This window comes from Urocitellus parryii, chromosome 4 (genome assembly GCF_045843805.1).
Source record: "Urocitellus parryii isolate mUroPar1 chromosome 4, mUroPar1.hap1, whole genome shotgun sequence".
Lineage (NCBI taxonomy): Eukaryota > Metazoa > Chordata > Mammalia > Rodentia > Sciuridae > Urocitellus > Urocitellus parryii.
This window is the reverse complement of record NC_135534.1, coordinates 15,084,839-15,112,816: the sequence shown is the minus strand read 5'-3', so window position 1 is coordinate 15,112,816 and position 27,978 is coordinate 15,084,839. Positions and strand designations below refer to the sequence as shown.

Below are 27,978 nucleotides of genomic sequence, written 5' to 3'. Positions count from 1 at the left end.
GAAAGGTAATGTGACTGAACTGACTGAACTGAAAGTATGTAGCAAGAGAGTGGCAGACGATGAAGGTTCTGCTCTGAGGCCTTTTACTCCAAAGTGCCTCCTCTTAACTGATATCTGCCTGCCCTGCCCTTTCTTTCTCCAAGGCCCCACGTTCTTGAGATTTTCTTCAGAGTTGTCCGGGTTTCAGTTGCACTCTTGTTCTCAATGTTCTGTCACTGTGGGCTGCAGTGGGGACATTTTTGAGACTGACATAAATGCCAAGTTCATGAAACTTACCTGGGCACCTCCCATGGGACAATGTGGAAGGTCTAGGGCTATTTTCAGAAAGAGCAGGATTGGTTCAGCTGAACTATGCCTACCAAAGCCTTGCCAGAAAGACCTGTTCTGTGAAAGCTTTTTCCAATAAACAGCTAATCAATATGGTGCCACCAAGCAGTCACCAACCTTGCCTTCAAATCTTCTTTTTTGGGCTTAAGGAATTGAGATTACTTTCCAAATATGATCATTGCTATTTCTTACAATTTAATACCATGTAAAAATATGGAATTGAATATTTATGTATATATAATTCATTATTTTTGTTTCTATGATCATCATCATAAGATATACTTGAAGGGTGTGTCTAAAATCCTTTCTGATTTGCTGACTTAAAAAATGGTCTTGTTGAGGTTTAATTGGCATGCAACAAATTGTATATTTAAGCAATTTACCATTTGATATGTTTTAACAAATGAATATGCTCATGAAACTCTCACTATAATCAAGATAATGAATGTATACATCACCCTTAAAAGTTTTCTTATGCCCTACTGTACTTCATCCCTTGTGGCCTTTCCTGCTACTCTTTCTCCACATCCCAGAAAAAAAACTCATCTGCTTTTTGTCATAATACATGAATTTGAATTTCTTAGAGAATCATGTAAATTTGGTATAAAGGAATAATGTATAGTATTTTCAACTAGCATGATTATTTCAAGGATCACTAACATTGTTGCATATGTTAACAATTTACTCCTTATTGCTCAGTATTATTACATCATACGATATACCATGTTTGTTTATTTATGTATATATTTATGGACTTTTGGGTTGTTTCTGGTTTTGGGTTATTATAAATTGTCAATGGAAAACCTTTGACTAGAGATATACTTTCCCCTCTCTTAAGTATATACCTAGGGGTAGAACAGTTGGGTCATAAAGTAGATGTATGTATAACTTTCTAGGAATCTGCTGAAATTGTTTTCCAAAGTAGTTGTATCACTTAACATTTGCATCAGCAATGCTCGCAGTGCATAAGAATTCCACTTACTCCAAATTCTCTTGGACACTTGGCATGACTAGACCTTTCTTAAAAATCATAGTAAGAAAAGATAACATAAAATCTACCCCTTAATCAATTTTGGAAAAAAAAGGGGGGGAGGGGAACCAAAAAAGTGGGGGAGGGGAATTCCATGAAAATAGAAGGGTGATCAGTGGAGCAGAGAAAGGGGATTGACAGGGGAGAAGGAGGGATGGGAAAAGCTCCCCCATGGGATCAAGGATCCCACCAAAGAAGACAGTGGAAGCAAATTGCTGGGATAACTCAGGTCCCCAAAGCAGCACTCTCTGAAGTGGCTCCCGGGCACATTGCAAGCTGTCTCCTTCCTCTATGGTAGTGAGTGCGCATTTTCCTTTCATCAACCGTCTTTTGGATGGTGCAGTCATTGAATAAGAGGATAAGTGTCTTTTCATACCTGTTGGGCATTTGTGAATCTTTGGAGAAATGTCTATTGCCCACTTAAAACCATTTTATGTAAATATTTAAGTGACAAATAAAGATGGTAAGCATTCAAGGTGACAGTGGGATGACTTTCTCTGAGTTCTCTTTGCATATCTGCCCCAAGTCAGTTGTTCATGTATGTGGAGACCTATTTCTGGACTCTATATTCCATTCCAATGATCTCTCTGTTTTTGTACCATACCACATGTTGAATACTAATGTATCTCAATTTCAATTAGTGCTAGTCCTTAAACTTCACTATTCTCATGGCCATTTCAGGTATTCTATGCCCTTTAAACTTCCATATAATTTTTAAAAACCAGTCTTTCAATCTTTACAAAAAAATGGGTTGGGGATGTGGCTTAAGCGGTAACGCACTCGCCTGGCATGCCTGGGGCACTGGGTTCGATCCTCAGCACCACATAAAAAATAAAATAAAGATGTTATGTCTACCAAAAACTGAAAAATAAATATTAAAGATTCTCTCTCTCTCTCTTCTCTCTCTCTATAAAAAAATCTTTACAAAAAATAAGTTTATTGAAATTTTGATTGGAATTGCAATGTTGAATAGAAGTGTGGGGGGGGGATATAAATTCCTGTTCCTGATCTTAGAGGAAAACTTTCAGTTCTTCACCATTCATTATGAGGATTTCTCATCAGGTTAAGGGAGTTCTGTTTGATTTCTAGTTTGTTGAGAGGTTTTTTTTTGAATATCAGAAATGGATTTTTGGATTTTTTCATAAGATTTTATGCATCCATGAGATATCCTTTTGTTTTTTAAATTTTTGTTTGTTAATATGTTGAATACACTGTTTGCTTTTGGAATGTATATTCATTCATGTATTTCTGGGTAATATATACTTGGTCAATAGTGTATTATTCTCTTTATTATGAGAGAAAAATAGAAGATATTTTCGATCCTTCTTGAGTAGTTAAAAAGGCCACAGATAATCTTGCCTAAAGCTGTAGGCTAATTTAATTCCATTTATTTATTAAAAAAATTTCTGATTGACACATATTATTGCACACATTTGTACAGTGTGATATTTCCATGCATGTATACAATATGTATATCAAGTCAAGGTAATTAAAATTTCTGTTTCCTTATCACTATTTTGTGTTTTGAGACTGCAAGCTCCTCTCTTCTGGTTATTCATAAAATATATAATAGGTCATTGTCAATTATAAAAGAGGTTTGTGTTCTGAGTTATTGACAGTCTTTGTTAAAAGGAGAATAGAGCAAATGAAAGGAAGACATGTGAGATGTTTGTATCTCCTTACAAATCTGTCTGCAGAAGTCAGTGTCATTTTGATTTCAATGCTGAGGTTGAAAGATAGCTAGGGATGATAGCAAATTAGAGAGTATTTGTAACAGTGGATCTGAAACAGTTTTTCTCTTCTTTGAAAAATTCATTTGTCTTTCTGGGCATTATATTATTCTGTTCTTAAAGATCAGAGTCTTCCTGGGCTTTGTCCGAATCTTTCTCTCTAGACACAGGTGATTTCATTCAGCCATATGTACCAAGCAGTCCTTCTATAAATACTTAATATAAAATTCCTTGCCATGCCATGACCTACAAGACTCCATCTGGATGGGTTCCTAACTACCCGAATGGCTGTCTCTGCTTACTTCTCCTCCTCATTCTGCCCTAGGGCTATCTGCTGCCTGTCCCTTGAGAAGCAACCCTGTCCCTATGTAGGTATCTTTTAAATTCACTCTTCCCTTGTCTTGAAAGTGCCTCCAGATCTTCTCTTGGCTCACTCCTTTGTTTTATCCAGTTTTCTGCTCAAATGCCTAGTGGAGGTGTCCCCCAACTCCTAATCCTCCCTACCTAAGATACGCCTTCCACCCTATTTCATTATCTTCCCCCAACCCTGCTTACTTCTTTCTGCCTTTTATTATAGTCATCATTTATTCATTTACAAGCTCACTGTCTCCTGAACTATGAGGTAAGAGTCAAGAAAGCAGAGACACTGCCCCTATTTCCTTCTGACTCCCACAGGTACTCAAAAATTTTGCTTAGTGAGTATTTGCAAGCTTTTTATACATATAGATTTTATAGATCACTCAATATCCAATATATAGATTTTTTTGGTCTTTATAGGCATTCATCTTACATTTGCATTATAGTTAGATGGCAGAGGTTTCTCTTTTTTATTGATCAAATCACAAACTGGCTATTCTCAGGCATGGCTAGAGCAAAAATAATAGACAATTCATTTGACTGTGTTGTGCAAAAATCTTATGCTTCCTTAATGACACGAATTACTGGCCAAACATTTGCCTTTGCTTAGCAAGTCTTTTTTTTTTTAAATTTATTTTTATTTTATTTTTATTTTTTTATTGGTTGTTCACAACATTACAAAGCTCTTGACATATCATATTTCATACATTAGATTGAAATGGGTTATGAACTCCCAATTTTTACCCCAAATGCAGATTGCAGAGCAACTCTTAAAAATCATGTAAAATTATTTTTAATCTTTCTCTGGTTTGGTAGTGCGTAAGGTCGTGCATGGTGAGTCATTTATTCTCTTAGTCCTGTGGTCAGACTCAGAGACTGGTAAATAGAAGGTTCTCAATAGATGTTTGTTGAAGATGACAAATTGAGGTCTAAGGATTATGCAAGCATCTAGATACAAATCTCGACTTCTCCTCTGTGAAGATTTGTCAAGGTCCTCTTAAGAGTTTGTGACTCTCTCTTCTTTCCCAGTTATCTTCTATGTTCTAATCCTAATTCAAATTCATGTTCTTGAGCAAGCTCCCAATTTGCATATGAGTCTATTTCTGGCCAAATAAGCTTTCCTGTTCCTTACTCCCTGTCTTCTAGTCTCCTGTGGAAGGAGACTAGAAGGCAATAGACAGAACAGATCACAGGGATAGAGACCAATTTAACCCTCTGTGTTTTCCAAACATGAGTGCCTGATTCCTTCTCTAGAGAGCCTGGGTCAGCATGTCCAGGGTGGGTTTTGGGGTGAAAGTAGTAAAACATGGCTGGTAGCATTTCTTTTAACCTCGGAGAAGACTGAACGTTTGAACCTTGGTCAAAGCCTTCTTGCAACTAATCTTTATAATTGATGAGTAATCTGTATTTGCTGAGATGCAGTTGCACCAACAAATGAACCTCAGTCACACGCCTCTGAGGGTCTTTTGTGATTAACAGGGTATAATGCCTAAGGAGCTCTAGGCTTAATGTTTTCCAGAACTGTGGTGGCTCATATAACTCAGTGCTTTCTCTTGACCATTCATGGAACAACTGGGATATTTAAAAAGCATGCTTAGAGGTCAGGAGATTTCCACTGAACTGCTTTATGTGACTGTCCTGATTCTTTTCTTAAAACTCAGTAAAATTGACTCAGAGGGAGTTAAAAAGCCTGAATCCACACCACTGCATCTGGCCAAGAAAAAAAGGCATTGTAGGATCTAAAGATGTGAATTTTGGAAAAAATTTTTCCCAGTAACTCTGATGCACAAGCAGCCTAGACCAATCACCTTATTTTGTAGATAAGAAAATAGGCTCAAGAAGGTGAACTGGCATGCGTTAAGGTTAATAGCAACTTGGGGACAGAGTCAGGACCATCACTGATAACTTCTGTATATACACTTCCATGTTTTTCTATGGAAATAATTGAAGTCACCTGGAATCACATTTTTCAAAATGTATTCTATGCAACACTAGTTCCACAAACCACCCTGAGATTAATTAGTTTCTGTATTATTGAATCAGTTCAGTTTTGAGAAGTGCTGCATACCACTTTACCCTTTAAATTAATATTAGTTGAAAACTCAGAGAAGTTGGCTAGTTCATAACATTTTGCCTTATTTAACTCAGAATTGCCCCAAATTATTTGAAAGTGGGAATATTCCTTTCTTAGAACTATTAAACATCTCACTGAATAGAACTTTGGCAAACACACTTTGGGGAAAAACTACCTAGAGAACACATTAAATAAATGATTAATAGTAACTGGCTTCAAAGCTGCAAAAACTAGACTCTAGGCATTACATGTACCAACTAGTGTCTAAGTTATTAAAATTTTACACCAGAGTTTGTAGATTGCAATCAAGATGTGTGTTGTTGTTGGGACAACAATCTGTAGGTGGGGGTGAAGGATCTTGTTTTCAAGATCAGAACTATGTGGGAAATCACTGACCCTTCAGAGTTGGTGGATAGGAGGCAGCTATCTGGAAGTTCATCAAAAGTTGAACCATCCCATCTCTGTCACAAACTCTGGGCTCCATCATCCACCTGGCCATGAAGATCAAAGGAACTCATGGTATCAAAGGAAGTAACCTTTTTTTATTGATGAGCTTCCTCAGAGTTCCTTTCATATCCTGGTTCCTCAGGCTATAGATGAAGGGGTTCATCATGGGTATCACCACAATGAACAGGACTGCCCCAATCTTGTCTGTGTCCTCAGGGTGAGTGGACGAAGGGAAAAAGTAAACCCCCACGATGGTCCCATAGAAGAGCAGGACCACGGTCAGGTGAGAGCTGCAGGTGGAGAAGGCTTTCCACTTCCCCCCTGCGGATGAGATTCTCAGGACAGCCCTGACGATGCAGGCGTAGGAAAAGAAGATGAGGGCAAAGGGGAAGCTGATAACCGATAAGCCCACGGTGAATAACACAAGCTCGTTGATCATGGTGTCCGTGCAGGACAGTTTGAGCAGAGGGGCCAAGTCACAGAAGAAGTGTGGGAGAGCGTTGCTGTCACAGAAGACCAGTCGAGTGAGCAGAAGGGTGTGTAGCAGGGCTACCATATTACTGAGGATGACAGTGAGCAAAACACAGAGCCTGGAATGCATGATGGTCGTGTAGGTCAGAGGGTGGCAGATAGCCACAAAGCGGTCGTAGGCCATGATCCCCAGGAGGAAATTGTCGAGGACGACAAACACGATGGAGAAGTACATCTGTGTGATGCAGCTCTCATAGGAGATGGATTGACTCTTGGTCTGAATATTCATCAGCATTTTGGGGACTGAGGTGGAAGTGGAGGAAATGTCGGCAAAGGATAGGTTGGCCAGGAACAGATACATGGGGGTGTGCAGGTATGAATCCAAGCCAACGGCCAGGATGATGAGTCCATTTCCAAGCACAATGACCAGGTACATACCCAGGAAAAGCACAAAGAGGAGATTCTGCTGCTCAGCTTTGTTGGAGAGTCCCAGGAGGATGAATTCAGATATGGTGGTGTGGTTTCCTTGATGCATCGTTCTGTGATCCTGAAGAATGGAACACAAAGTCTTCATACCCCCATAAGAAATAACAAAATGGTACCCCTCAGCCTTTTCAGTGAGTGGGGGCACCTCCTCTAAACTGAAGGAGAAGGAAGTTCCTTCTACTTAGTAGAAGGGCTACTTAATGAGAAACTATCTCAGCAGTGCAGAGACTTAGGAAATGCCTCAAGAAAAAGACAGCACATGGTAGATAATTCTCAATTAACAGTTTTAGACTCTAACGGAATTATGAATGTGATTTTTCCAGGTAGTTCTGAATATTACTTAAATCTCCCAAACTGAGGACCACAGTTGAAGCGCACCCCATGTTGCAAAGATGCGAGATACCTCTATAGGAATTACTTAAGAATGAACAAACTCATCCAAAGGTTGTTTCTACTGTTTACTTCATCCTTTCAATCTAAGGAGATAGCATTTTGAAAGGTGAAGAATTCAGGGAAGGAGAAGCAACCCAACATGAGAATCCTTATAGAGGCATACTGTGTGTGACCCCTCCTTCTCACCAGTTAGGGGAGGACTCCGAAAGAACTGCTCTTGGGGAATGAATGCAAGAAGGGATGACCAGAACTCTGCTTCACTGGCACCTTCGTTTAGGTGATCCATGAGAATTTAGAGGATTCATGTGAACTTTCAGACTTGTAGCTCTCCCTTCTAAAAGTGGAAGCTCACTGGATCAGCTTACTATAGCAGGGCAGAGTGAAAAATGGGGGTTAGTAGGAAAACCATGCACCCCCACTTATGGCCGGGCAGGAATCTGTGAAGTGAGTGATACAGGGGGTCATCGGAACTCAAGCCACCCTGTTGGGATTCCAATCGAGAAACAGCGTGCTAGGTGGAGGTGGCTGTGGCAGGACGACACCAGAGACAGCTCTCTTATGAAAGGGATGAAGGTGAAAAGTTATTGCCCTTCTCAGGGAACTGCATAATAGAGTAGTCTGTAAAGGACACCATGGAAGAACCCAAAAATGGTCTCATGAAGAAACATGGCTGACACATGGAAGGCACCAGCGGCTGGGTGTGTTAGGGCAATAGACTTGGACCAGCCCACCTTCCCCCACCCCCACACTCTCATTTGTCCTTCCTGGCTCTATAAAGCTGAAAAAGAAAAGAAAGGAGGACCCAAACAACCACAATGACAATGACAATGGCAGCCATGTGATGGGGATGTGGGGTTAAAGAACATGGGAAGAACAGCTACCTCTGGTTTGTAGATCTCCAAGCTGTACATCAGATGTGAGCTACGGAGAGAGGACCCTGGCTTTGAAGTGGATGTAAAATGAAAGGATTAAATTGGGCCAGGCTTGGCTGGGCTTGGCTTTTTAATACCTGGCAGTAGGTCTTCAGTGCCAAAGTAAAAGTCATTGCTAAACCAGAAGTGACCCAGAAAACTGCCAGGACTCACGTGGTATCACCAAAGACTGGGAAGGGAGCGTGGATTAGTGACTTACTGGAAAGGATATCAGTGTGAGAACCAAGCGGGGGTCGATGGCCATCTTTCTACTCTCCTTATATAGTCACTCTCTCATTTTTCCTCTTTCTTCTCTTGTCTCCCAAGCCCTTTGTCTCTCAAACGTTTTCTTTCTTTTTTTTTTTTTTTTAATTCCCATGGAGTGGTCAGGAAACAGTGAATCTCCATCTCTGGGATTCTGGAAAACTGAAGGTCAATGGAGCTTTGAGGTCTCTTTGCTTCTGAGAAGCCTGGCTTACAAATCAAACAGGGGAGGGGAGGTTCCATGACAAAACTAAAATGAGAGAAGGGACCAGCAGGGATCTGTGCCTAAGATACAGACTGGTCTTAGAGGGTCTTGTGGTTCCAGGTCTTGGGCTGGATTGGGCTTCACTAGAAAGGGGGCTTGTGTGTTTTTGAGTGTTGATCTCCAATCTCTCCTTCCTGTTCCCCCTCTCCCAGCCACACATTGTTCTGAGTCCTTGAAGTGACCAGCTGGTTAAGTAAGACCAGTTGCTAAATTTTAAAAAGATTCACCTCTGAATGTCGGTAAGATCTCAGGAAGTAACAGGAGTCTGGACTCAGAAGCTTTCTTGTAGCAGATGGGGCCTGGGGGCAGCTGTCATGCACTTCACAGAGCTGCTGAGTTCTTGCTCTGAGCATCAGCGTTAATGGAGTCATGGTGTTGGGCTCATGGGGGACATTGAGCTCCTTCTGAGTCCTTTGGGATAACATCCCTGAAATGTTTCTCTAGAGACAAGTATTCACATCCTGCCCTTGATGAGGTAAATGGGGAATAGACAGGCAGCTCTGCTTTTCCTCTCTGTTTTTGTTCCTCTGTGTGATTTCCTGCTTGTAATTTGGCTGGATATTGCTCTTCAGAGCAAGCCAATTACTGACTTGTGTGAGTCTCATGTTCCTTGGGAGATAGTAGCATCTCAAAAGTTCCTTCTCTGTTTTCTCTCTAGAGCCTGCTGGAGACCCAGTATGCAAAGAGAATGGATGTGTGCTAATAATATTGACAAGAAACATTGAAATCATATTTAGTGGTTCAAAATACATTGGGAAATCTGAAAAAACAGACCCCCAAATGGACAGGAATGAAAGAAGCTGCACAGCTGGAGATACAGCCCTGATGAATACTTCTCTTCTTCTAATATATACATGGGCCTCATAACATGGTGCAGTTATTTCTCACTCAAACCAAGAGCACGTATTCTCTTCTAAACAGCAAGCAACTCAACATGGTTTCATGACATGGATTGAATAACATATATTCATGACTAATATTTAAAATAACGAGGTAAGAGGGAAGAAACTAAAGGCAAGTTATTCTTTCTATCTGTGCATCAACTCTTCCCACATAAAATTCTTCTTCTCTTCTTGACTATCTATCTATCTATCTATCTATCTATCTATCTATCTATCTATCTATCTACTATCTACATGTCTACTTGCAGGAAGGAAATGTGGGTGGAGTTAGTATCTTTTTGTTGGCAATTGGTCCATGAGGGATATTTATCAGTCACTTCTCTTACTGTTTTAAGATGGACCTTCTAGAAAGCAGAGCCCAAGGCAAGAATTTAAGTCTTGGTATTTTATCGAAAGGAAAAACCTCAGAGAGGTTAGGAGGAGGAATACTGTCATCTGAGGCTACGGTAAAGGCAATAAAATGTAACACAATGCATTACTCCAAGAATCATTGTTTACAACAGGCAATGGAAGAGCCAGAGAAGGTTATTCTTCAGATATGTTCACTCAGAGTGTATTTGTTATGGAAGGAGAAGTCACAGCCCGGAGCGGTCTACAGAGGGGAGATAGGAAGGCATCTTTATATGGTCTTTCCTTCTCATCTCCTGTCTTCCACTAGCTAAGGTCCAGTCCATATCTTGAGCTTCCACCTTGCATTCTCTGGCCACTTGGTAGCCACACAAGAAGTTAGGAACCTTGCTCCATAAGATACGTCTCTCACTCCGAGTCTAGGAGAGAAGGGGAATTTTGTGCGGGAAGAGTTGATGCACAGGCTCAATGTCACTGGCTCAGAGAAGTTGGGAAGAGGAAGCAGGCTTTGCGAGGTGGGTGGTGTTGTTAGAAAGAGGAGGGACATGTGGTGTGCAATGCACTTCGACTCTCACGCCACCTGGATTGGCTCATGCTGTCCCATCCACAGTACAGCGTGGTGACTCCGTTTTCTTAGGAGAATGAAAATATTTGAATGGGGGAAAAAAACTCTCAGGTAATAGGGAGAAATGTTCCTTCATATTTTATTTATTATTGCTCAGAAACTACCTTAGGAGCCTCTGTAGACTTTTATCCTGGATTCTTTTCACAACCTCACCCCCATGACATTAAATACTTTGGGGAAACAATTTTTTTTTTTTCAGATGGCATTGAGCTTTGGAGAGAAACACATTATGACAATATCTAAGATTTTTTTCTCCCCTGTATGATTAAATTTGGGCCATGTGGATGTGAACTTGTCCCTGTTGAGAAGGCATGGTCTAGAGTCTCCTGCTAGGTGGTGCTCTGTCTTGATCAAAAATGCTGAGGCAGGACACTGTCCACATGCATTCCAGAGTCTTCACCTCCATGGCCGTCACCAGGGCTCTGATGGACATTCTCCACTCTGTCTTCCATCCCTCACACTTCAGCTCACAGTTTGGTTGACCAGTGTTGGTCTTTGGGAGTTGGACCTCTTTCCCTGAAGGATCTCAATTCTTATGGCCCTGATCTTGCTGGGTTTTGGTTGTGATCATTGCTTATCACAGTTTATAATTTTTTAAAAAATTTTTATTGTTGGTTGTTCAAAACATTACATAGTTCTTGATATATCACTTTGATTCAAGTGGGTTATGAACTCCCATTTTTACCCCGTATACAGATTGCAGATTCACATCGGTTACACATCCTTTGATTTACATATTGCCATACTAGTGTCTGTTGTATTCTGCTGCCTTTCCTATCCTCTACTATCCCCCCTCCCCTCCCCTCCCCTCCCCTCCCCTCCCCTCTTCTCTCTCTACCTTCTCTACTGTAATTCATTTTTCCCCCTTTTATTTTTTTCCCTTTCCCCTCACTTCCTCTTGTATGTAATTTTGTATAACCCTGAGGGTCTCCTTCCATTTCCATGCAATTTCCCTTCTCTCTCCCTTTCCCTCCCACCTCTCATCCCTGTTTAATGTTAATCTTCTTCTCATGCTCTTCGTCCCTACTCTGTTCTTAGTTACTCTCCTTATATCAAAGAAGACATTTGGCATTTGTTTTTTAGGGATTGGCTAGCTTCACTTAGCATAATCTGTCTAATGCCATCCATTTCCCTGCAAATTCTATGATTTTGTCATTTTTTAATGCAGAGTAATACTCCATTGTGTATAAATGCCACATTTTTTATTGAAGGGCATCTGGGTTGGTTCCACAGTCTTGCTATTGTGAATTGTGCTGCTATGAACATCGATGTAGCAGTGTCCCTGTAGTATGCTCTTTTTAGGTCTTTAGGGAATAGACCAAGAAGGGGAATACTCCTCACACTTCAGATAGAGCCCTAATATCCAGAGTATACAAAGAACTCAAAAAATTAGACAATAAGATAACAAATAACCCAATCAACAAATGGGCCAAGGACCTGAACAGACACTTCTCAGAGGAGGACATACAATCAATCAACAAGTACACGAAAAAATGCTCACCATCTCTAGCAGTCAGGGAAATGCAAATCAAAACCACCCTAAGATATCATCTCACTCCAGTAAGATTGGCAGCCATTATGAAGTCAAACAACAACAAGTGCTGGCGAGGATGTGGGGAAAAGGGTACTCTTGTACATTGCTGGTGGGACTGCAAACTGGTGCGGCCAATTTGGAAAGCAGTATGGAGATTTCTTGGAAAGCTGGGAATGGAACCACAGTTTATAATTTGGAATTACTCTGGTTCAGGATTTCAGGAATGAGAAGCGACAGTTGCCTAAATTGGACTTTGGGTGTGAGAGAGAAGTGCCACTCCTGCTGTTATCCATTGGCTCCTGAATCCGTGTTTAAGCTATGAAGGATGCCTTCCTGCTTATCTGAGGTTGGCTTGAAGAATATGCACAATCCAGAAGGACACTACCCAACTCACAAGATATTGCTTCCTGCTTGGTACCTTAGATAGTTTAATTAGATTGCTCCATTGTTCTATCAAATGGATTATGTGATAGAAGGATGGATTCTGTGGTCATGAGTTCATTGCTACACCATCTTTGGCCTAAAAGGAGTTCCTTGGTCCCAGGCAGTTTGTGTGAGATGGTGAGATGTTCTTATAATGACAGTTTAGACATTCTGTGTATGCTTGGATTGTGCCATTCCTGTAGACAGGAATGGCAAACCCACATCTAGCTGTGCTGGAAAGTATATGTCAACTTAGCTAAGGTAGGGAAATGATTTCTCCATAGCCCTCTTCCTTGTGCTATTTTAGGAATAGAATTAGCCAAAGGAAGAGCTTTTTAAAAATTTGTAAGGATGAAGTTCAGCAGAAATCATTACTCTCAAGAGGTCATATTTTAGAGCATCACATGGTGATAGATAAGGGATCAAGTTGCCCAGCAGGGCCAGGCTGTTGCTACTCTCCTGTGCTCTGCATTCAGCACATCTTCCTGGTCTTCCTGGGAGATAGCACCTATGGAGAGTGGGTGAGGGTCGGGGATGTAGAACATCCAGGTGCAGGCAGAAAGAGGGTGCATTGTCTGCAAAGAATTTAACACAGCAACAAAAATAACAAAAAGACAGCCTACCTTTCATTATCACCTTGTGCCTGCAATGCTAAACATTGTCAGTGCTGAGCTTAACAGGGCAGAGTACACTCTTTGCTCCCTGTTCTTAGGATCCCCCTTCTGCCCCTTTCTGTATGTCTCTGAGGATAACTTTCCACAAGAGTAGACCTAGATGTACCTCGTTTTTTATGATGGCATAATGCACCATTTCTTTATTCTCATATTAAAGGGTTATCAGATTGCTTCTAACTTTTCCACTTAGAAATAATGGAGAACTGAAATAGTTCTAGATATTTTTATGCACTTCTGCAGATATTTCTTTAGGATAGATACTTAAAAGTAACACAACCAGAGACTGGGGATGTAGGAGTAGAGGAGAGTAGAGAAGTTATCAATGGGTCTTAAACTGCAGTCAGACAGAAATAAGAAACTCTGGGCTGCTATTGCACAGTAGGGTGGCTGTAGATAACAATTATGTACTGTATGTCTCAAAAAGCTAGAAGGAAGAATCTTGAATGTTCTCACCATAAAGATATAGGAAAAGACGGATATACTTAACTAAATATTACATAATGTATATACATTATCAAACTACTACATGCTATTCCATTAGTATGTATACTCTACATTTTTACATATCAGTTAAAAAACAAAAATAAAAAGTCATAAAAGGTCATGCACAAGTAAATATATTTTTTAAAGTAAAATTTAATAGATATTGCCAAACTTCTCTCCCAAAATATGGTATAGAATCTACATTTACAATAGTTGTGAGCCTCTGTTACCCCACATCTTTATGCATATCAGATATAAGCTTGTTTAATCAGATTGGCTAAAATGCTTACCCATAAATCTTTCTAATTTATTTCATTTGTGCAAGCTTGTGAGTACATATATTTTGTTTATGGCTCATTCATATTTTATTTTCTGTAGATTACTTGTTATCTTTTGACTATTGTTTCCTATTAGTTTATGCTTTATAGATGATTTTATATTATGAATGGAAATCCTTTGTTTTCTATATATCTATAGATAGATATGATACATCTATCTTCTCAGTCATGTTTATAATTCAGTTTTAAAACATAATATCTTTCTCATAATAATTCAATTTTTTACATGATCAGAGCTCTCTGTTTTCCCTGTTGTGGAAACTGCTTTCTATGGAATGAAGTTAACTTTCTAATGAAGTTAAAAAGCAATCTTAAAATTGTTGTAACTTTCTTGTCATTATGAAAGGTATTTATAATTTGTTTAATAGCTATAAATGTTAGGTTTATTGGCATATACCAAACACATTAGACTATAATGAGTAGCCAAACATGGAATACTCATCTTAGGCATTATTAGGTAGTATTTCAAACACAGACATTCCAATACCCCAGAAAGATTAACAACATGAAGCATGACACAGATCACACATCAAAATGTTAATTCAAGGACTTATTTGCTTCCAAAACATGTTGTTTCTTAGAACACCACTCACAGGGTTTACACAAAATAAACATACACATATATGTGTATATATATAATATTATATATACATATACTGTATGTATATATATTTTTTGCTTTCAAAACTTGTTGTTTTTTAGAACACCGCTCATGGGGTTCACACAAAATCATATATATGTTAAGAGAAATGAGCTAGGCACAGAAAGACAAATAACACAAGGTATCATATATGTGAAGGATAAAAAACATCAAATTCATAGAGACAGAGGCTGGGAAGTAGCTGGATTGAAGAAATATTGGCCAAAGGATGCAAAATTTCAGTTAGACAGGAGGAATAAGTTCAAGAGATGTATATCAAGATGACTACAGTAATAACAATATACTGTATATTTGGAAATTGATAAGAAAATCAATTTTAAGTGTTGCTAAAAAGTGTAACTGAGTCAATGCATATGTTAAATAGCTGATGTAATTGTTCCACAACTGTAGCTATATCAAAACCATGTTGCCTATACCACAAATGTGCAAAATTTATTAATTAAAAATAAATAAAAGAAGCAGAAAAGGAGCAAAGAAAAGAGGGGCTTTTATTCTATTTATCTCAAATTTATGCAGGAAGGTAGCTGGGAGAGCCCACTAATTCAAGTTGAAAGGATCAAGCAACCCCTAAGGGCCTTCTTTGCTATAGAGTATTATTTCATCCTCTTCTTTTTGAGTTCCAAGTTAATTTCCTGTATGATTTGTTACATTAAACAGAGAATGAAAGGAAGCATGAAAATACAGTTGCAAACTTCTCTTTTGATGGTATTTCAGACAATGCCTGACACAATGTGTACAAATATAATTGATGTCTTATATTCTGATCTGACTTGGCCTGGATAGGCTGATAAGCAGCCTGTCGACCAGGGAGTTTTATTCTTCTCCTGCAGCATTTACTTGGAAGCAAAAGCATTTCTAATATATTTTCAAATCTGTGGCTGTCCCCAGAATAAGTAACACTTTGTAGTTCTTCTCCTTATCCCCATGTGAAATCAGCTTAAAAATTAAATGCATCAAAAGCAGTTTTGAAGGAAAAAAGGAGCCCAAAGAAACAGTCCTAAACTAGGAAAAATACAAAAATGGCTTCAAGCTGTGATGATGGGAGGTCTGCATGCCAAATCAATCTATATGAACCTCCAATTTCTTTTAAAAAATTTTATTGGTCCGATTCTAAGAACACAGGCTTGCTTTAGAAAATGTGGAAAATGCATCAAGAACTAAAGAAGCAAATTTTTAAAAAGCATCATACAAGGCACAGATAATGACTATTAACTTTTTGGTGTATTTCTATTTAATATTACACACCTATATTTTTACAAAAGTGGGCTTCTCGTGCTGGGAATGTAGCTTAGAGATAGATCACTTACCCAGCAAGCACAAAGCCTGGGTTCAATACCCAGCACTGCCAAAAATGAACAAAGAAAATTAGGTTCCTATGGTAAATACAGGTTTGAATCTTAATTTTGTCATTTATACATATAATGATAAAACTTGTCCTGAATTATTAAATATTATTCTAAATATAATTGGAAGTCTGCTTCATTTTTGTATATAATATTATAAATTTTGTAGTTTTTAATTGCTTTCCATTTTATAGATTTTAGTTGCTTTTTATTTGATATTTATGTAAGCAGCAGCCTTATATTTTGGATTTTGTTTGACTGAAAATTTACTGAGATGATGTTTTTAGAGTACAACCTTGCATGAAATCAAAGGATTAAAAACTTTTCAAGACCTTTGTCATACTTAATCATATGGCATTCAGAAAATTTATACCAACTTCTTAGGTCAGTTTTTAATACTTGCAAGCAGATACTCTCACTTTCTTCCAGGTCTGGTTCACTGGAATCAGCTGTTGGGGCTGGACCCTCCCATGGCTGTTTCGGAAGATATAATTCCTGGGAGGAGTTGTCCCCAGAGCCTTCTTCACCTTGTTGTTCCTCAGGGTGTGCATGAGAAAGTGGAGCAGGATGTCTGCTGTGAACACCAGAGAGGGATGTGGATTCTATTTGAGCGTTTATCTGGAACTGGGTCACAGGTACCTGAAGATCCTGGTTCCACTCGAGAGTTCTGAAGTGGGAGGAACAGTAGCGCCACCTGCTGAGTAGATCTATGAGCAGCAGCCATTATGAAGGCGTGAAGAAGGCAGAGCAACAAAGGCCTGCGTGAGAACCACCAGTAGGGGGCGCTCACGCAGGCCGTGCTGCCAATCATCAGCGGTTGTCCTTAATACCCTCCTAAGGCTGGGAATCTGAGGTGCTTAGTCAATGAAAACTAATTCTGTGGTTGATCTGCCCCCTTCCTGGCGTGGCAAAATGAAAGAAAATGAAGAAAACCAGTTGGGATGTATGGAATGAATGAAATTCATACATAAGCTACGAATTTACCATTACCTTTAACACAGTAAAACACATTTGAATAAAATGTGTCTTTATGAATTTTCCTTTCTTAAGATACCTTTCATGGGATAAAATCAATATCATTATCTCCTCAGGAGGATGCGTCTACAGGTACCAACCTTTATTCACTGCAGGAGGGTTCCTGATACAGGAATTACTTGGGTGGCTGAGAATCTTTAAAGTAGAACTAAGTAGAGGTCGTCCTACATTGGAAGAAATTCAGTTCAGAAATCCAATCTTACTTAAAGCACTTTTAAAAAAAATGAGTGTAGGTTTTGGAAATAAGGCACAACAACAACAACAAAAATCCAAACACCGAGTTTGGGAAAGTAAACATTTTTAATTCAATTTGTCATTGAGAGTTAATTGACATACAACTGACAGATGCCCACCCCAACCCCTGGGCCTTCAGCTGGACTCAGAGGCTGCTTTACTGAGGATGGCATGCCTCAGAGCACCTTTAACATCCTTGTTCCTAAGGGTATAAATCAAAGGGTTGAGTAAGGGGGTAACAAAGGTGTAGACCAGGGCGATCTGGCGGTCCTCGTCCTCCGAGGTGCTGGACCGCGGCCGCAGGTAGACCAGGCTGCAGCAGCCGTACTGCAGCAGGACCACGGTGAGGTGCGAGGAGCAGGTGGAGAAGGCGCGGCGCCGGCCCTCGGCTGAACGGATGCGCAGGATGGCGGAGGCGATGAACACGTAGGAGACGCAGATGAGCAGGAAGGGGACGGTCAGCACCAGGATGCCCACGACGTAGAGCACGGCCTGGTGCACGCGGATGTCGGCACAGGCCAGGCGCAGCACCGGGGGCACGTCGCAGAGGAAGTGGTTGATCTCCCGGTGGCGCCCGCAGAAGGGCAGGGTGAAGATCAGGGCGGTGAGCTGCAGCGAGAGGACCAGGGCCAGGCCCACGGAGCCCACCACCATCTGGACGCACAGCTTGTGGGTCATGAGGAGGGTGTAGTGCAGCGGGTGGCAGATGGCCACGTACCGATCGTAGGCCATGACGGCCAAGAGGAAGCAGTCGGTGCTGCCCAGGGTGACGAAGAAGAACATCTGGGCCCCGCAGCCGGCTAAGGAGATGGGCTTCTGGGCCCCCCAAATGTTAGAGAGCATCAAGGGCACCACCACAGAGGTGTAGCAGATCTCCAGGGAGGACAGGGTGGACAGGAAGAAATACATGGGGGTGCGGAGCGAGCTGTGTGTGCACACCACGCAGACGATGGCTGTGTTGCCGCAGAGGATCAGCAAGTAGAGGAGGAGGAAGAGGAGGAAGAGCAGGACCCGGAGCGCAGGGACAGCGGTGAACACACGGAACACGAACTCGGTGGGGCCCGACTGGTTGAGCCCAGGGCTCCAAGCCGACATGCCCTCGGCCAAAGGAACCAAGGGCAAGTGGCGAGCGCTGGTTGGTTGAGTGGCTTCACGGCCTGCCACACAATAGGGATTTAAATCTGAGTTTTGACTTGGAATTACCTATTTACTTAATTGGTTTCCAACCACGATGCTCGGGGAATGAATTCATGACAGGGGTCTGGCATGTTTTTCCTTGGAAATTTTTATGAATGGGGTAGACACTCCTCTGTGGAAGATCCTGGTGAGGAGACATGGAGATATTTCTGGTGAAATGTCTTAGAACAAAACAAAACAAAACGTTCTGGTATTTTTAAATCCAATTGACAGAGAGTTAGCATTGAATTAATTACATAATTGTAGATTTTTTTTATAATTAGATAAATGGGTGCTTCACATTTTGGTAAGCATTCTTATTGAAATACAAAATGTACACAGAGGAGTTCCCAGATCCTACATATACGACTTTTTTTTTTTTTTTTTTGCACAGTAAATATACCACTATACCATTACCAAGGTTAAAAAATAGGAACAATTCCAAGAACCTACAAGCAACCTTCCTTATCTCCTCACAAAAGTAATGACTGTTGCCTTTTATCACAGCTTAGTTTAACTATGTCTCAATTTACATGTGTAAGGATAAAGCATGGATTTTATTGTAACTGGTTCAACACCTTGTCTTCAGAGGTTATTCTTGTTGTTCTGTGTAACAATACTCTTCTTTCCATTACTTAATGAAAGAACATACCCATTATAGTAGGTTATTCATGAGTTGTTCCTTTATACTCAGTTGTTTTGCCTCCAAATAAAACTAGGCAAACATCTTTTATTCCAATCCTTTCTGATACATACTCATCTTTTATTCCAATTCTTTCTGATATATGCTCTTCATACACTTCCTCTTATTTAAAATTTTTCTTTAAATTTCCAACCAGGAACCTAATAAACTTTTGGTCTTGGACAAATTTGAATGACAAAGTACTGAACAGCCAAGTTAAAATTAAATTGCAGCTTTCTGAGATAAGAAAAAGATGGTAAGAAACCTACAAATGCAATAGAAGGATTGAATTACGCGTTAGGACAATCAGGAGGATAAGAAAGGGTTTTATAAGCATCTGGGAATGGGGAAAATGCCCATAAATTAAGCACTTTCAGATTGGACTACAACTTTATTTTTAATAATAAAAAAGATCTAAGAGACAACAGAGCGCTGTCTACAAGAGTTTAAAGAAAAACAAATTGTGAAAGAACAGGCTTTAGTGATTTATGTTCAAAAGCAGCAGAAAGTCTTTTCCAGATTTACAAGGGCTTAGGAAACATATCCTAGCAAATACAATTAAAACAACCCCTCGACAAAGGCTCTGGGTTGCTGAGTGATTAATCAGAACATATAATTCAAGACTGGGAAAGTTGTAATGTAAAACAATATGCTTTGAAAAAAAAATCACATAGTAAATAATATATTTAACATTAAGAGTTCAATGCAAACAAATAAAAAATTGCCAAGAATAATTATTTAAAATGTACATAATATAATTTTTTAAAGGTAAATAAATTATGCATATTTAAAACTATAATTTGTATAATTAGGTAATTGATAGAGAGGGATAAGAGAAATAAAAGTATGCTAATGTCCTCAACCTATATAAAGAAGGATTCCAGAGGTATTTCATTTAGCTGTGACTAACGAGAGAAGTATTTACCCAAACGTGTATTTCTGAATAATCATAAATAATGTAAAACTCAGCATACTCATTTTAAACAGTCAGATGATTCTTAAAAAGTAAATATAGCACAGAGCAAAAAGTTGAAAATGAAGGAAAATGTGAGCAAGCATATAAAGTAGCTTCAAATAAGCTGAGAAAAGTAAATATTTCAGTTATGAAAATAAGTTTAAATGGGGCTTATATTCTATTAAAGACAGACTGTCACATTCACACATGAAAAAGTCCAACCCAGTGTAAGCATGGTGATATAGAAAGACTAGCATTGCTTTTGTTTGTCTTTATGTCTTCTGATCTAACCAATGCAGTTGAACAAAAGAGGTGCAGAGGATTTGACTATACAATAGGGTTGATTGAAAAAAGCCAGATCAATAAGATATTTATTCTTTTGATTAGCCCCCAAATACAATGTAGTAGAGGGTCTTTCAATTCTTCACTTAACTGATGTGACAAATCAACTCAGGTTCCTCATTCCCTCTGTATGACATAGGACATGTTTTCCATGATGTACCGAGCACCAGGGACCTTAGCTCCCTCTGCAGCAGCTCTGAGGATTCCCACATCCACACATCGATTTGTACATCCACCAGCAAGCTGCATTTTCCTCAAAACTGTTCATATCATGCATACTAATTTCTAAAGTCATAAAAATTTATTAAATGCTATAAAAATCTAATAATGAAAATTATCATTTGAATGTTTGAGAAATACTTTAACTAGTATAAGCTGCTAAAAATGGCTATGGGATAAGATGTGAGACAGACCACTATAAAAAGTTAGGAGGGGAAAATGAGAAAAGTTTGTATAATTTTATATTCACATTGGACATGAGTCTAATTTTCAATTCCGTGTTCAAAAAGTTAAAACTGGAATTAGTACTTGATTGTTGTAAGAAAGGCTTTGACTTCATGTAACGTAAAACTAATAGTAAATTTCTTGGCATTAGATCAAAAAGTTGATGAGCAAATGCCCATTTGAATGGTTTCAGTTAATTTACTTTTAGTTTTATGATTCCACTAAAAATAATTATCTTTAATTTTAAATTAAAAATGCATACCTAGTAACGATGGGTGCTGCTGGGTCAATGGGATAGAGATCTTTCTGTTGATGACTGAAACTTTTCTGTATTTACAAATTTTGTCATGAACATATACAATTTTGCAGTGATGTAGTGACTTAAAAATCTTCCTCCAACATTTGTTATTTCAACAAAATATTAGGAAGGAAGACCAGCGGGGTGTCAATGGCTTAGGGTTTTTGTATTCAGTTAAATTTGGGTTTGAACCCAGTCCCCTCTCTTGTTAATATGATTTTCATATTGACCATGTTATTTGGCCCCTTAATGTATATAGGAGACTCGAATATGGAGCATTATAAGGAATTTAGAAAGATTAAATGTTTCAGAAGTATAATGTTCCTGAGACATAACAGTGTCTGGTGGATATATCTGCTCCTCTGCCTCTTTTCTCAGGATGGTGTAATTTCCTTGGATTCTTACCCTTTTAATCCTTATCTTTTCTGGAATAAGGAATGAGGCTTCTCTAGAGCTACATCCTCTTAGGTCTTCCAGTTGCTCTGTGGATCCTTGAATAATAAGAGAAACAGTAAAAGAAAAGGAAGAAGAATAAACAAAACAGAAGAGAGATTTCAGCCAAACAATTGTCATTATATGTCATCAAAACCAAGTAAATTAGAACTTGACTCAAGAAAACATTTAAAATGATCCAGTCTTACTAAGACATGAGCATCAAATGAGCAATGTTGCACCTGAAGAGAAACAGTCAAAATCTTTTGTGCAAAACATACCTAATCTGTGGTTCAAGCAAAATGTGGGTTTAGGAGCCTGAAGTTTGCCAGGACAAGATGTGACAAGGTGATATAGCAAAGAAAAAGGACATGTATTCAAGATAAGGCTGTCACATTAAAAACATACAAATTATATTTGAAAATAAATGTTTTCCTCTCATTTTCAAAGGGGTTTGGCCTACTCTAATGATTTCATCTCATTCAAACTATTCCTGGAACTCCTTTGGAAATTATTTTCTTTTTTAAAAAAATTGTTTTTAGGTTTAAATGGACACAATATCTTTATTTTACCTTTATGTGGTGCTGAGGATCGAACCCAGTGCCTCATGCATGCCAGGTGAGCATTCTACCCCAGCCCTGGAAATCATTTTCTTAAACAGATTAGTTGTGACACATGTTCACATTGGGACGATACATTAGCCATTTTTTTCTTAACAACAAAACATTGAGACACAGCGAGATGAAACACAGTGAAGGAACTGGTTATTGTATTTGGGTACTACAGGATTTGCCCCAAACGAAAATAGGAGTTGGCGAAGCTAATATTACTGTGCAGAAGAAACATGCAGCTAATGAAATGTAGGAATTAAGTGTCATTTCTATTAGGATCATCAGATGTACCTGATTATATGGTACAGTCTTTGTGAAACTTTACTTATTGTCGAAATTAACTGGAATCAATCCATTCCACCATTCAAATTCAACTCTTTTGAGCATCACATTCAAGTATTCTGTCCATTGGCATGAACGGATGATCTGATCATTTAAACATTTCATCTGGCTAATGGGCAAGAAGTTGATTGCCTCTAAAAGTTCTTAATAGAAACCTGCACTGAGACAACTATTTATTTCATGTCTACAAGAACTTAGTATAAATAAATTTTTTTTCTATTCTGGACCTTCATCATCCTACCCCACTCCCCTGCTGTTGTTTTTCCAGATATAAGGTATTCAAAATTTAATTTCCTTATCACCTAACAGTCCATGCAAATCTATAGGCTTCTTTCATCATTATCAATGTTCTACTGTTCTCCTCAAAGTTATTCTCAAAGAAACTTCCAATCCTTCCAGCCTCACTGTGCACAGAGTACACTTGATTTCTGCTGTTCCTGTGGCTTATTTAGGAGTTGATGCTTAAAACACTCAACACTTGGCAATACCAGTTTGATTAACATTTTAGTCTGGGTTATATTTAAGCTCCACAAGGCCAAGAATATTTGTCTTGTTTACTCCCATATCCCCATCATAATTATTTTACTTACACTAAATGGAATTAATTTGTTCTTACATCTCGCATCCTTTAAACTTCCTTTTAAAATCAATGTTCAGTGGCTCCTTCTACAAATCAATTTTGCTGTAATTACTTAAGGCCCCGGAAGATTGGTACTTTTCTCTGTCCAATGGTTGTTTATATTCGTTTGCTACATGAAATAAAGGAGAACTTGGATTCAGCTTACCAAAGGACAGTAGAAAGCACAGCAATTAAACTATTGATGTATTTTCTAACCAATAAATTTGAAGATGCTGGGAAACTCCCCTATGTAGCAGTCTTTCCTCAGCGGCTGAGAGGCATTGTTGCAATGTGTAATATATGCAAACTGCGAATACATAAACACTGTACCTAAGAAACCCAGAACACTCTCGAAAATGTCAGGCTGTGATGGAGTGATAGAAAAGCAGGTCAAAATGGGCTTACTTATAGAATATATGTAAAACGGAGGCTCTACATCTGGGAACTATAAAGAAATGCAATACATCTATTTCTGTCTTTTTATATCCTTCATGCAAAAACTGATGTCCCCAGAGATTAAGCCTTTTTCAAAAGCAAATGGAAGTTTCCAGGCCAGAATGCACATTCTGTTGGATTAATTACAGAGGGTGGGGTCCACATACATGCCTTCAATATGCCCCTCTTTTCATTTACATTTATGGGTATGCAATTTAGTTAAGAGAGTGTAAGAGCTGGGCAGATGATTCTGCAGCTGAAACAAATGTTCAAACTCGGTGTGACGTTATGCACACAGATGAGGGAGGCAGCGTTCTTTGTTGGGCAATTCGAGAGCTATTCAAAACATTTCCAGCCCCAAATTATGTCTGTTAATGGCAATGACTACTGTACCATGCCCAAGTTAATGACACCTTCAGGAGACATTTGGTCTCCCAACAAGAGTGTGAGCTCTGGATCTGCCATCTCCTAACGGATCTCTAGGAATCTCAGGTTTTGATTTAGAAAGAACACCATAGGTTACTGTGGAGAGTTTCTGTATGATTATCATTAAGGTGCATTATTAGTTGCACTGACCTGTGACAGGTATTTTATTATTCTCCTTATTGCAGTTTCTGCCCTAGTTCTACTGGACTACATTGTTTTTTGCCCTGGTATCTGTTGCTCTGGAGTCTTTGCATCATCCACCCTTTCTGTCTTGGACATCCTGCTTCTCTGAAGTTCCTAGCTATATTCTGCTCCTCTTTCTGAGCTCGGTCACATGTCATCTTTCCCTGACCTTCATATTTCCCCAACTCCAGTGGTAAACGCTCCTTCAACATACTTCCAGAAGACCTCCTCATTGCAACGCCAAGGTCACTACTCTTATGAATAAATAATGAAGCAGGAAAACATTAGCATCTTTCATTAACTCAAGTCTTGTGCTCAACTATGCTGACAGATTTAAAAGAATTAAAAGACTAGATTGCCAACTACAGCTTCACTGGAGGACACATGAATGGAAAAATTTAAACAATTGAGGAACTAACCCTTAAACTGTTTTCTTTAAAATAGGGACTCTTTATCATGCCCTAGAAATGAAAGTTTTTGTGGTCAATTGGAAAAGATTCACATTTCTTAGAGATTCACCATGCTTAATAGCATGAGAGTATATTGTAAGGCTCTGAAACAAAGCAATCAGTTTAAATTTATTTCAAAAACTTTTTACCATGGAATGTATTATTTTCACATACAACCATTAAACTTATGATTTCATAGATGGTTCTTTGAAAAATAAAAATAGTTTTATGTCATTCTCTTTAGGATGATCCTGTGGAAAGAATTTAGGAAGAAAAGGCAAAAAACCTGAATTCGATCCTGGCTTATCAGATATGTGACACTGGACAGTCCACTGTTTATCAAAATTACCTTTTCTGGATCTGATAAAGTGAATGGTAAAACCTACTTTAATAACCCATTGGTTGTCCATAATTAAAGGTTGATATTTATGATGATTCTCAGTGTAAAGCATTATAGAAATTTATTTATTTTTATTCTTAGAATGAAAATAAAAATCAAATCAATCAGATAAGCTTAGACTTTCAAAACGCTCCCATGCCACTTTGAAATTTCCTCCATTCGGTTAGCCACCTAAGGAAATTCACTAAAGAACAAACTAACTTTTCTGGAACATGTTGAGTTCCTGCCATGGATGATGGAGGGGCTCACCCAGAGAGAACTTATCTGTCTTCTTCTCGCAGGGCAAAATGGCATGAAAGCCCAAGACCTCATGTTGGGCAGCATCTCCTGGAAATGCAAAGCGGAGAGTATGGGGTACCTTCTTAACATCCAGCTGACCAGGGGCCAGTGTCCTCTGTGGGCTGATGCTCAGGAGAGAAGACATTGAAAAATTTGTGACTGTGTTGCACAGGCCGACAAGGACATCCTTACAAAAAGTGATGCTGGGGAACAGTCCAAATCTCAGCCCTGACTGAGAAGACTTGTGTTCCCCTTAACAATAAAAAATGGATTCTGATATATTCACTCAGAGTCCAGTCCTGTCTGATCTCATCAGGTTATTAACGGTCCTTTATAAAATCTCTTTAAAATTAATGAGTCCCTAAAGAGGAGTGATTTCCCCAGTGGTTCCTCTTAAATTGAATTCAACTAGAGAAAATATTTGAAAAAAATTTTTCCACAGTCTATGAACGAAGGCAAGGGTTAAGGGATGACCCTTCTGTGTGGTCAACGTAGATGATTATTGCCTGGGGATTCCACACAGCCCTCCTCCTTCCTTTCCCAACACCCAACAGGGACCTACCAATGGTCTATTCCATAAAGAACACTCTGTGAGAGGAGCTGAATGCAGATGTGCATTCAGTGAGAGCACGTGAGACACACGTTCCTCACTCACTTGACACCACCCAAGCAGCTGGAGGTCCAGAGGCCAGTCCGTGGCTCTGTGGTGTGGCAGCTGCAGGCCACAGACTGGTATGGAAGCTTTCCAAGGGCTTCCCCCTCTGTGAGAGGGGGTGCAGGGTTGCATGGACTCCTTGATTCCTTCTAGCTGTAAAGTGCTCGAACTCTGTTTCTTTCTTTCCACCTCCCTCTACCCCTTACATGCTTCAAATAATGTACTTTCTCCTCATTGTTGCCCTTAATGTTTAGACATGTTCAGCTTTCCAGTCTCATGTTCATTACCACCAAAACATCTTTATTCAATGTGTAACAAATATTTATTGAATTCCTACTATTAAACCAGGTTTTATTCTCAATGTTTGGATTATAGCAGAGGACAAAATAGAGATTTTTTTTCCCTTCATAGAATTACATTTTTTGGGGGAGAAGGAAGACAGACAATAAGTAATAAACAAAAATAAGAATATTTAACATTGTGTTTGGTGGGATGAGAGTTAAGAAAAATAATGGGATAGGGTAAGGGCACAGGGGATAAGGGTGAGGGTGATGTAATAACTAGACAGGTACCATGGACTACCCTAGGTCAAATGTCTAGGGAAGGTCTCTCTCAGGCAATAGGTAGACCAGGAACTGAGAGTTTTCCATTCAAGAAAGGGGGAAGAACATGAGATAATAGCATGTGAAGAGGTCTCTTTTGAACCAAAGTACACACGTCCAATGTATCCATCAAGGTTCAGAATTCCTAAAATCACCTGAGTGAATCAGCTTGCCCTTGGCATTCATGGAGGTGGTCAATCCAGTGTCAATGCTGATTCTAGGACACACACAACTGTGTGTGCATATAGAAGCTACATTCAGACTTGTTCTTCTTTTATCTGGATTCTTAAGTTTCTTGAGTCTAGTAAAATTATTCATAATATATTCAATATGTATAATCAAACATGTTCCAGGGTATTGCAAATATGACTTGATATGAACTGAAGTCACCCTAAACCTGCTGTGATCGGAAATTTGGAAAAGGATAATGGCTAATCTAAGGGCTGATATTTTTCCACCAATTCGTCTATGCCAGGCACTTTTGATTCTCTTCAATATATTCAAAGCCATGGCACCAAATGGCGTCACTTTTAGTTGTCAGTAAAGACAGAAGAAAAGGATCAAAGAACCCTGGGGCGCATCAATATTTGGTTATCAGGAGGAAAATGAGAATTCAGCCTTGGGGAGAGAGACAAAATGGAACCGAGGAAAGAAAACAAAAACATGGTATGATATATATATATACATACATATATATCATAGATATTAAAATTGCTACTGTAGTGTATCCAATTAACATAATGTATCATCTCACATATTTATCTCCCTCTTTTTGTGGCAAGAGCACCTAAAATCTGCTTATTTAAGAAGAGTCCCAAATACAGTACAATTTTACTAACTACAATAGAGGAAGGCTTAAATACCATCTATGCTTATGATTTCTAAATGTATGTTTGTTGTCACAGTATTTCTGAACTCCTGATCTAGATATCCAGGAAGATATTTTAAATGCAATATCTCCAAAATATAATTTTCATAATTTTCTCCACTACATTTGATTTTCTTGCAGACTTTCCAATTTTAGTAAATTACATTTCATTATTTCCCTTAGGCTAAATTTTTTTGAGTCTTCTTTGGCACCTCTCTTGGACTTCCACTCCACATGCAGTCCATATAAAATTCTACTGGCTTTACCTTTAAAATACACTCAAAATATAATTATTTACCTAGATTGCTATGCTAGATGCCTAAAAGAACCCTGAATCTCCTTTTCTCCAAACTAATATTCTTTGCACAGAGAACCATTTATTTAAAATGCAAGTCTGATAATACTGCTACTCTGCTCTAATCTCT

At 39.0% G+C, this 27,978-nt stretch overlaps 2 protein-coding genes across 2 annotated transcripts; both read right to left on the bottom strand.

The window, feature by feature from the left end:
- Positions 1-6,032: 6,032 nt before the first annotated feature.
- LOC113195123 (olfactory receptor 1S2-like) lies at positions 6,033-7,010 on the bottom strand. Its single transcript, XM_026406536.2, has one exon. The coding sequence runs from the start codon at positions 7,008-7,010 to the stop codon at positions 6,033-6,035; it is 978 nt and encodes a 325-aa protein (XP_026262321.2).
- A 10,480-nt stretch (positions 7,011-17,490) lies between these two features.
- Or10q1 (olfactory receptor family 10 subfamily Q member 1) lies at positions 17,491-18,450 on the bottom strand. The gene has a single exon (XM_026406535.2). The coding sequence runs from the start codon at positions 18,448-18,450 to the stop codon at positions 17,491-17,493; it is 960 nt and encodes a 319-aa protein (XP_026262320.2).
- Positions 18,451-27,978: the final 9,528 nt, after the last annotated feature.